Source organism: Phalaenopsis equestris, unplaced genomic scaffold (assembly GCF_001263595.1).
Source record: "Phalaenopsis equestris unplaced genomic scaffold, ASM126359v1 Scaffold001039, whole genome shotgun sequence".
Taxonomy (NCBI): domain Eukaryota; kingdom Viridiplantae; phylum Streptophyta; class Magnoliopsida; order Asparagales; family Orchidaceae; genus Phalaenopsis; species Phalaenopsis equestris.
The window spans coordinates 154,564-165,711 of NW_018165478.1; the positions used below are offsets into that span (position 1 = coordinate 154,564).

General features: G+C 34.3%; 1 protein-coding gene across 1 annotated transcript in view; it reads right to left on the bottom strand.

The window, feature by feature from the left end:
* Window positions 1-616: 616 nt before the first annotated feature.
* Window positions 617-11,148, bottom strand: part of LOC110032858 (meiosis arrest female protein 1 homolog) — a 23,494-nt gene continuing 12,962 nt past the window's right edge. The window contains exons 2-3 of the mRNA XM_020736628.1: window positions 1,106-2,696; window positions 617-1,003 (exon numbers count right to left, since the gene is read on the bottom strand). Of these exons, the coding sequence (XP_020592287.1) occupies window positions 811-1,003; window positions 1,106-2,696 (1,784 nt within the window). The 3' untranslated portion in view covers window positions 617-810. The remainder of the gene's footprint in view (window positions 1,004-1,105; window positions 2,697-11,148) is intronic.

Consider the following 11,148-nt stretch of genomic DNA (forward strand, 5'->3'; position numbering starts at 1 on the left):
AATTTAGCATTCAGTTACTTAAGTCGTACCCAAACTATAAGGTTAAGTTGAATTGTCACATTAAACTTGGCATAATTTTCTTCTTCCACACATTACCGCTTGTTATACCCATTTAAATTCTTAAGTAGACTTAAGTTTCTTAGAATAAGTCTAATTGGGAAATTGAGTCTCAATTTTACTCCATAGAAACCCAACAAAAGCAAAAACTTTTATATCATTTTAATTGAACACATTTACACTCCATGAAGGAAGAGATTGGGTAAGGAAAGGCGTCTTATTATTGATTTCCACAACAAACTAAAAAATTTTATGTTGTAATGGAAATCTGAATCATTAAACTTAGCCTAACTATTTTCTTAAAAAAATTGTCTATGGATATACACTTCTAAATTTTAAATAGGCTCAAGTTTATAGGACAAATCCTATAGTCAAATTAAGTTGCAATTTTACTCCTTGTAACAAACACAACAAAAGCTATCATATTTCTCCAACTGTTCAATGCACTACAACGATGCTTGCTGAACTATCTTGAACTATCTTCCAATGCAGCATTCAAAAGCCATCCCACAAAAACATATTGAATAGCATCTAAGACTTGAAAATTCTAGGAGAAACGAAAAATAGTTTTATTAATACTTAGTATCGCCGAATCTTCATAAAAATACAACAAATTCAGATATGACAACCAAAGACGTTACAACAGGTGAACAAAATATGCCACAAACTAAATTTTTTTACTACAGGGACTATCCTTAATCCCCACTCCCTAATCAACTATATAACTCGATTTAATTTCGCTAGTAGTAGATTTTAAGCGGATGGAGGTTCTGCATTCATATCTGAAGCAGCTACCATAGGAGAAGGAAGAGACAACGGCTGCCAACCAGAAGAATGAGGTAAAATCCACTTCTTTTGGTGAATTGCTACATTTAGTATCTGAAGAACTTCACCCAAAGTGAGAGTATTTAAGCATGAACGCCTGAGTATTGATGCTGCATCATACCTGCACACACAAGAAAAATACCTGTTGAGTTCAGAAAGAATAAAAATAAAAAAATAATAAAAAAGAACCATAGGAATTTGAGAAGCGCAGGAATTTACATACATGCACCGCGAGGCCATCATGGAAGAATAGCCCTCAGTTGAAGATAGGAACTTGAGAACTGCATCACACACTGCCTTGGGAAGTCTTACCTGACTATTCATAATATTTACACAGCTCCAAAGCGATTCTCCTTTATAAATATAAAAGAGGTTATCTCCTACTTTGTGCTTAACAACAGCATGATGTTGGACAGCCAGTTCCAGGGCCTTTCTAACATCAAAATCTTGGAGGTTCAACTCCCCATAGCGAATACAATCTGTTATATTAGCTTCTGTGGGAGGTATTCTCTCTTTTTTTAATATGTGGATGGCTGGTAGGATGGTATCAATCAAATTCGGGACGACAAGAGAAGGATCGGAATGGTTCCAGACATGGTTGCCTTGCATATTATCTTGATAACAAGGTAGCTTATATTGTGGAATATTAGATTCTCTAGGATAGGAATAAAAAGCATTAGGATATTGAGTAATAGTAAGTTTACTAATGTCAGGTACAATTGGAGAAGCTGAAGAAAAGGAAGGATCATTAGGCTTTGTCGAGGGAAATATAGGAGCACTCGTCCTGGTTGACTGTGTTGAAATTGCTAGGGCATTTGGCCTTGGAGTTTCCTGTACGATGGGTGGAGCACTATGCCACGTAGATTGAGGATAACAGTTGAGCATAGGAGAACTTGAACGAGTAAAGTTCCCAAACTGTTGATAGGGTCTAGGGGGTTTTATATCTGGTGGATAAAGGGAGTGGGGACGAAAATGATTATTATTGAAATTGGTTGAGACACTCACCTTATCATTACTACGGTAAGGCTCTATTGCGCTGAGATTAGTAGATCCACATTGAAATTGGCTATTATTAAAATTGTATGGGACACTCACCTTATCATTACTACGGTAAGGCTCCAATGTGCTGACTTTAGCAGCTCCAGATTCATGAGCATTATGTTGCTTAAGATCAGGGTTTTTTGAGCTAATGCACTTGTGAGGGGAATTTACAAGTGATTGTTGTGGGATAGCTAAATAATTAGTATGTGCTTTGGGCAAAGCTTCGGTATTTGATATTGTACTGTTAGATGTCTGGCTAATTGGAGTGGAATTAGTAAGACTTTGGCTTCCGGAGTGATACTGGATACAATCATTCCTTCTGAAATTATTGCCATTTGGCTGTCTTTGAATATTTGATGCCTGTTGCTTTCCTTTGACTTGGTTGTCAGCTTCTCCATTGGCATTAGCTTTCTGAAATGCCAGATTCAAGTTGGATGAAAGGAAATCACTAGGCTTCCTTTCTTCTGCAGAACTATTTCTGTTAGCTTCTGAAGTTGAACCAATTTCATTTGTTAGAGAAGAGGATGACAATGGTGGACCGCCTGCCAGAAGATCAGTCCAAGACCATACAGTCTTGGCCGCAGTAGTAAGTGCTTGAGAGAAATAACGAGGCTGAGCTAGGAGGATGTTGTATCTCCTCATACTAAGCTGATGCAGTGCATTGGAGAAGTCACGATCCCCCGAAATAAGCAAATAATTTGCAGGCGGTTGGTTGTCAACAGCCCAAAGTAACATGTCTACTAATATTTTCTTATCACTGGCATCTTTTATACCTGCATTAGATCATCTGGAAAGTCAGCAAAAGAATTTTTTAAGTTTAATAGAATATCTACTATTTGGCATGAATGAATATGGATATTCAGACACGTGACCTATTGGTATTAGCCCTTTTCTATAAATATAGATGCTAGGGGTGCTAGGGGTCTGATTCCTTAAAAAATTTAACATATGGATACTCATTGTCTGCTTTGGTAACAGTGTAATCTAAAATATCCCTATGATATCTTCAAAAAGAATGAAATAGAAAATAAATAGGGAGGAAGAAAAGTCGAATGTTAACTGCTCTTCATTGGCTAAAATCTAACCCGTTATATAGAGGTTTATGAGGGAAAAAAAAGGTGAATAAATTAACTCTTTACTTTGTATAGCATGGGTTTGAAAGGAGCTCTTTAGCGGTTGGCAAGCTGACAGATCTTAACTAAAAGTTTTCACAAATACCAAACAAAGAAGAAAAAAAGCTCTTAGGATGCGAAAAACTTAGATGACAATATTTATAATGCGATAATATATATTTATACATTTTCTCAAGAAAAGAGATTTCTTAGCTGAAAGCAATAGCATGATTAATTTCTTTGGAAACTCTATCAATGTAGTACAAAGATCTAACCTAACTAGCACTTTCAATTATATTATCCCGAGAGTGAAAATTCACAAAATTTTGATTAAAAAGTGATTTTGTAGTTGCAATTATTTCATTATTTTGCTGAAATAAAATAGATTGCAAGAGAAATTTAAAATGAAATTCACATAAAGCTCAAAACCTATTCTAGTAATCCCTATCCCAACAATAGAAGAAAGAAATCCATCAACAATTCTGACTTTGAGGATTCCTACTGATGAAGTATAAGATGTAAGTAGATGAGAACATTCATGCGATAAGAAACTCCTTGGTCATTATTCCAGCATTTCTAACATCCCTTGAAGCAGTAAAGGTGAAGAGAAAATGTACCTTCCTATGCTAAAAAGTAGAAGTTAGCAACTCTATAGAAGCAACATGTATAACATCCAATTGCTCATTTATTCAAGGAAATGTCACAAAGGTTTTCACAATTTTCATCTTTAATCCCTCATTTTTAGTTTCATAAACATGAGTGTCTTTATGTTGATTTTTAAGGTTAATCTAATTTGTTGGCTTGTTATGAAAATTTTAATAAATTACTCATATAATTGGTCTTCATATAGATAACTGCAGAAATGTCATCTCTTTTTTATGGCTTGACTCATATCCATCCATTCTACTCAAGACTTACAATGGCACGTGTGGAATGTTTGGTACCTTGAAACATTAATTTTAGTTAATTATTTTCGCTTCAAACTTTAACAAAATCTTCTTCAAATATGGAAAGTGGACAAATCCCTATGCCGCTTCCGTGAACTTCATGAAGATTTTTAGTGAGGCTGCAAGTAAATTATAAATTATTATTTCTTCCACAAATTTGATGTATTTACTTGAGCACCATCCGTATCAATCATTTAGCTTGAAGATAACTAGTTCTTGTCAAATTTATATGAGTGGGGTGAAGAATTTAGTGACACTCATGATTCCAGTGAGGTCATGAACATGATCATACTTAGTTCAAACAATTGAGTAGAATTTTAAAGATCAAGATATGCTATGCTGACTTCCTCACGAACAGTTTCGTAGGTTACAAACCGAATATATGAATTTAAGGTGTTGTCTATAGGATGAATAGCCAGGAACTTACCAAAGAATTATTCATATCCCATGATGGAAAGAAAGGGTCGACTATTTCAGGTTGAAGGATGGTACCAATTTATGTATCCAAACTTTTCTCTTTCTCATATCACCATTTGAGTCGGGCAAGACTATTAGAATTTATTTTCATTTTATATTGTAGGAGCTAATTTCAGAAACCACAGCTTCACTAAAGCTCCAAAAATTATGGTGTGACTTGGGTGGAGGGACAACCTATATCCTCTCATTTGCTAGATCCAGTTAGAGCCTTCTTGTAATTATCTCCCATAATAATCTGTTAAAAAAGAAAAATAGAATAAGGAGAAACAAAGTGGAATACTTCTTGTTTTTTATTGGTTGCAATCTAGTCCATTAGAAAGAGATTTATGAAGAGAAAAATTTGGGAATAAATGAATATTTCATTGTAAGAAAGAAACGATACATATTGCTATAAGTTTTAATCTTAAGACCTACTTAAAAAAGAATGAATGAATCCCAAGGAAAAATCCCAATACACCCTAGCATTTGCTACCTTCCAAAACTGCATCCTCGAACTCTTCAATCCATAATCTAACTAGCCCTTGAGAAACCTCCACATGTCATTCATTCATTGTTGTAACAGCCATTCCATCTAGGGATGCCTACAACCATCACTTCAACAACCCGTTAGTTATCCTGCCTTCCTGAGAAACCACCAACAATTATCCATTAAATGTTCCAAAAATCATTTGTAGTCCTAACATTTAGAAATGAGGGAAACACAATGTCATTCAATAGATATAAATCGAAATAAAAATATATTTTCCACAAAAAGTAAAGTTTTAAATAGCTTTTCTAGGCATCCTCCAAAATAAAAACCAATATTTGAAAGAGTAGGAAACTAACCATTTCGCTACAAACTATGAGACAACAACACCCTCCCTCATGTTCCCTACCAGCTTATGAGTAATGCCTCAGTCCCTTCTGCAGGCATGTGGACTATACCATTAGAAAAGCACCAGTGAATGGCTCAAAAGAAATAGGAAGCCAAGCTTCAAATTTTGCCATTCACCTCCTGCTAGTAGCAAATCCACAAGTAATTGAAACCTCACATGCCATATATGTTCATCTTAGTAGGAGTTTTCTTTGGTTTACTCCCTCGAATATTTACATATTCAGCTCAAAATACATTTGTTGTAGTTGCAATTGAAATTCATTTGCAATCTCTCTCTCTCTCTTCCTAATGCACTCTCTGCCACCCTCTCATTTGCTCTCGTACTCTCGCCATTCTCTCCTCGCCTCACTCTCCCATCTCATCTCTTTGCTAAAAAGGAAAACAAAAATAAAATTAATTATTTGAGTAAACTTTAACTATTTTTCATCATATAAACTCATCTCTTCTTTCCAATATATTATTCATTCCCTTCCCCAACAAGAAGTCCTTAATAGTATGGTAGAGGCAGATGCATCTTATATTAAGGAATGGGGCAATTTAACACTATACAATTGTTGTGAGATTACATATTTAGATTATCATGTGAAATTTGTTAGTTTTTCAATGGAATCCATTTACGGTACAATTAAATGAAAATTTCCACCTTTATTGCCCTGAAATATGCTTTGTCCATCCAACCCAAGCAAGCATGCTTTGTTGCACCAATTCAATGTTGGTTGCAATCCATGCATGGTTGCCTACATTGGATGCAAACAAAGAACCAAGAATTGTGCCTATGTTGTGCACAATACAAGCATCCATGTTCAGGTTGGGTGTAAACAAGGCATCCTTGCCTTCGTTAAATATATCCTATGTTACTTGATGAAAAATGAAGGGAAGAACTTGTTAAGACAAGATGTCCATCATAAAAACCCATCCAGTTTTGATATGCAATATCTTGAGAAGTGGGCACTTTATGGGATTCAAAGAACTAGAAATCCAAAGCGCATTATTTTCAGCAATTAGCGATCTTACAGGGAATCCACACAACCAAATAAGCTCATTGGAAGGAGCTCTCAACAGCATAGAGAGGACATATGTAAACAGGAGGAACAACATTAAGTATGAGGGTATGTAATTAATTTACAGCCAGAGAAGTATTCATGTTGATAATAAATCAAAGAAAAGACTTATCCAAATTTTAAAAGGTCATCTATTTTTATAAAACGATCATATGATGAAGTTATTTTATAATTTTCTATTAATTGATAAAATCATCTGCAAAATTTAGATACAAATGAAAGAACAATCACTAAGTGATTACAACATGGCAATATGAAACATCCAAGAAATAAATAATACAAACAGCAATGTGTGTGTGCCTACACACACACACAAACAGTTATCGGCGCATCTATAGGAATATAAGCACAAAATACAAAGATATATTAATTAAAAATAACATTTAAAGAGAGTTATGGAGAGAGAGTGGGAAAAGAAATAATATTAATTTGGTCAAAAAACGCGTCAAAAATTGTTTGTGTAATGCCCCAAAGAAAATCAGATAAATTTAATAAACAAATACAAATTGATGCACTCTATGCGGCATGTTTGATGGGGCATCCTAGAGTACACAAGTGTTTAACATATTATCCAACATACCTTTAAAATCCATAAGTATTCATATTTCATAGATCAAAGAAGCATGGCAAGGATCAAAGAGAAGCATTACTAGGGAGCAAAGAAAAGGAACTAAAAGGTGGAAGCATTACAATAAAGCTATTAAAGTTCATTAATGATTGGTAACATCTCTCCTCTATTCATTTAGTTAATGCACTCTCTTATGTTAGTGCAGGCAATCCTCATTACCACATACTAACCTTGATTGACACCTATATCTCCCCGGTTGGCTTTAGGAATTGGAATAAAACTAATTTCATTCTATAGTCTATTTAAATATAATGGTTCTCTTAATATTCTAAATAAGTAGCCTTCTTTTTTTTGCCAATCCACGAAATATGCCCAGCCTCATGCCCTGCTGCCTCTGTATGTTTGACTCTTGCGATCCTGGCACTTGCAATTTGGCATGGGGTTTAGCTCATGAAAGCTAGCTCTCTCAACAATACATGAATCCGCACAATGCAATTGTGTTTGGCACCTTCACGCCCTATGTTATGCAGGGACAATAAAATTAAAATCAATTTTACATCTTGCCCATGAATATGGTTTGGCTGCTAAGATTGGTATGCCTCATAATGTCCACTCTAGCTAGGGCTACGATTATGCCATTCCTTTTAATTTTCAATCAAATTTCTCAACTCTCGGCAAGTTTCCCAATTTCTACTCAGAAGCTGTATCTCTTTTGTTCATGTCCTTCTCAAATAGAACACGTCAACATTTCCTCCCCAAGATCCCTTGCATTATCCTCCTTTGCCCACTTTGAAGCCTAAGGTTTCAACTAAACCCCCTCTCTATCCCCCATCATCGCCTTATATCGTAGTGTTTACTTGCGTCGCAAAGCCTCCTCTTCCTGCCTCCATAACTTCAAAAATTACACCACTTTTTGCTTCCTCTTCTGGTTTTTTTACAAAGATTATTGATGGGTTGAATGATTCATGTTTTCCTTCCTCTCCATCAAATCACTTCACTTAAAATTTTTTATTAACATTCAATGATATCTCATCATAAGCATATGCATCCATGCATCAATGTAAATCCATACATAGCTTCACTAAGGAGATCACGAAGCATATTAGGTATTTCTGTTTTTATGTTCTTGGTATATTCTAGTTATGCTTACCCAACTTCAAAGTTATTAACAAATTTATGTATAATTTACAATTGGTTCGAGGCAATTCTACCAGGTTCACTATCCCTCATCACGTCATCATAAGGTTATCGTGAGAAACAAATTACTCCATTATTCTCTCAGCAGCCCACTATATAAGTAGCTACCTACCCAATGCATATGCACAAATGATCTCCTTATTTTGGCATTTTTGAGGAATCACCTATCACTGATATTATGATTGCATTTACTTGGATATCACGGGAATTTTGATTGCATTCTTGTTTACATTATTTCAACCAGTCTCCTTTATATTCCCTTACCTTAATTTTATAAATCTTTGCAAATAAATAATGCAACTAATCATCTAAAAAAACAATTATGGTATTTAAAATGAATAAATCTTTGCAAATGAATAAGGCTTTATGAGGAAAAGTTTTGTTGAGGAAGACATTACTTCTCAATTTTGGAAATGAGATGTGCATCTGCTTATAACTCGTGTATATTGATAAAGGTTGAAATTAAATGTAGCACATCTTAATACTACTCTTCAACAAAAATTTTTAGCATAATTTACCTGAAAATTGTAAAATTTATTCGGACATAAGGAAATCTATTAGATGCAAGAGTTAGAAGAAAACAATCCGATCCAACTTTCTACCACTTTGCTGACCACTCTTTTATCAGATCCAATATGCAATTAATATCCAAAATAAATTTTAGATTCTTCCTTGATATTAGCAAGTGCTGTGCATGCCCCTGCTAACTCGATGGAGATGATCATTGCATCATCTGCATTCATTTCTACTATTGAAAATGATCCACCTATTCTTAAAGCAACTTACTTCCCTCCATTTTTTGAACACCATGATGATTATAATTCTTAAAAGTCTTATGATTCAGATGAGGGCAGTGCTGACACTCTAATGGATAGAGCTTTTAAAGTCTTTTACCAAATGAGGCACATGTTAGATAAGAAAAACTATTGATACTCCTTGTGCTTCAAGAAAGACATTAATCCAAAAGATTCCTTCTGTAATTTTCATGATCCAAAGAATTTCTAATCCTTGACCAAGATGCTCGTCATCTTCATATGTATTTCTCAAACGATTCTCAACAACTAACGTTGTTGTAATCATATCATTATCTAGTTAAAATATTTTTACAATATTTATATAATGATTATCTTGATTAACATGGATATTTCGATTGACAAGTCGAGATAGCAATTCTCGCTAGATTTTAATCCCATCTCAAGTGTATTTATCTCAGTAAATCCACTATATTAATTAGCTCCAATAAAAAACCTAACATTGACTTCACTTATTGAGAGGATTAGACAATAACTTGACTCTAGGGAATCTAAATCATATTTTGATATAAATGCTTAAATATCGATCTATAAAAAAGTGTCATCCATCAAGGTTAATGCCAGAAGGCTCAGAACAATAATTCTAGCACTTGAAAATTATAAAGAGATCACATGAGCTAGCTTCTGAGAGTTTAGTGATTTGTTAACTTAGAGAAGGCAAGAGAAGGCCACGACAATCTAATTATAGAAATGATTGTTCAAAAAAGTATTGAAGCCACATAAACGGAGATTATAATACCAATAATTATGATAAGGCACTTTATAGGCTCGAGCAAGAACCAAATACTTCAAAGACTATAAGAAATGTTACAAGCCTTTTGAATCAATATAGAGTTTACTAAAGGAGAGATAGAAAACACATTAATTATTTCGGAAAGTTGAAGAAGAGATGGTTTTCACTAAAATATAAGTAAATGATATTTCATTTGTAGAAAAAATTTATGTCTTATATCATGCAAAGACTATGATGGGAAAAAGGATGGGAGAACTTTTCATCATCTTTGGATTGCAAGGTAAGCAAAAGGAGTAAGCTCTCATTTCACAAGAAAATCATAGCAACAACCTAATCACTGAATTTAAAATGCAAAGCTAGGGGCATATTGATACCCCTATGAGCCACTCAAGAAACTTGACAATGATAAAAAGTGAAATTGGTAAATTCCGAGATATACAAAGGGATGATAGAATCACTATTCAATAACTAGTAAGCCTGATATTATGTTTGTAGCAAACTTTTGTGCTTGAATTTTGGCTGACAAAAAAAATATCATTTGAGTCCAATTACGAGATTTTTTAGATATTTTATTGGTACTTCAAACAAAGGTTTATGATATCCTAAGAAAAATATTATTTCCAGCTAATAGGTTTTTTTTATGTATATTACACAAGAAGAAAAGTGGAGGGTTGCGTTAGGTAGTCGACAACCAGCGTAAAACTTGTCAAAAAAATCATGACATGAATCCTTTTGATCATTGCGTAAGTGCTAGGGCGTCCCCTGGAAGCGACGCGTTGTATAGCCTGAATACAGTGAAAAGTGTGCAAGGGCCGCTACACCGGCGCCCGGGTGTAGTGTTAAATAAGCAAGGGTTCCCACATTACGGGCGAATGCGGGTAAAGAAGTTAGTCCATGAAACTAATGAAACTAATATTAGGATAGGATCTTGGAATATAGGCACTCTCAATGGTAAATTAATGGAATTAGTTGATATTATGATTCATAGGAAAATTAATATCTTATGTATTCAAGAAACTAAGTGGGTGGGAGAAAAGGCTAAGGAGATTGATAATTTAGGTTTTAAACTTTGGTATTCTGGTAAGAGTCGCACTAGAAATGGTGTAGGTGTAATTATAGATAAGAGTTTGAAAGATAATGTTGTAAAAATTAATAGAGTTGGTGATAGAATTATAGCCCTTAAGATTATCATTGATACTAAGATTTTTAATATTATAAGTGTTTATGCTCCTCAAGTAGGTTTAGATACAGAGTCTAAAGATAAATTTTGGAATGACTTAGAAGACTTAATACAAATGATACCTCTTGAAGAAAGAATTTTTATTGGAGGAGATTTAAATGGACATGTCGGTAGAGTGGTAGAAGATTTCAGAAATATTCATGGTGGCTACGATTTTGGAGTAATTAATGAAGAAGGTAGAGCTATTTTAGATTTTGCTTTAGC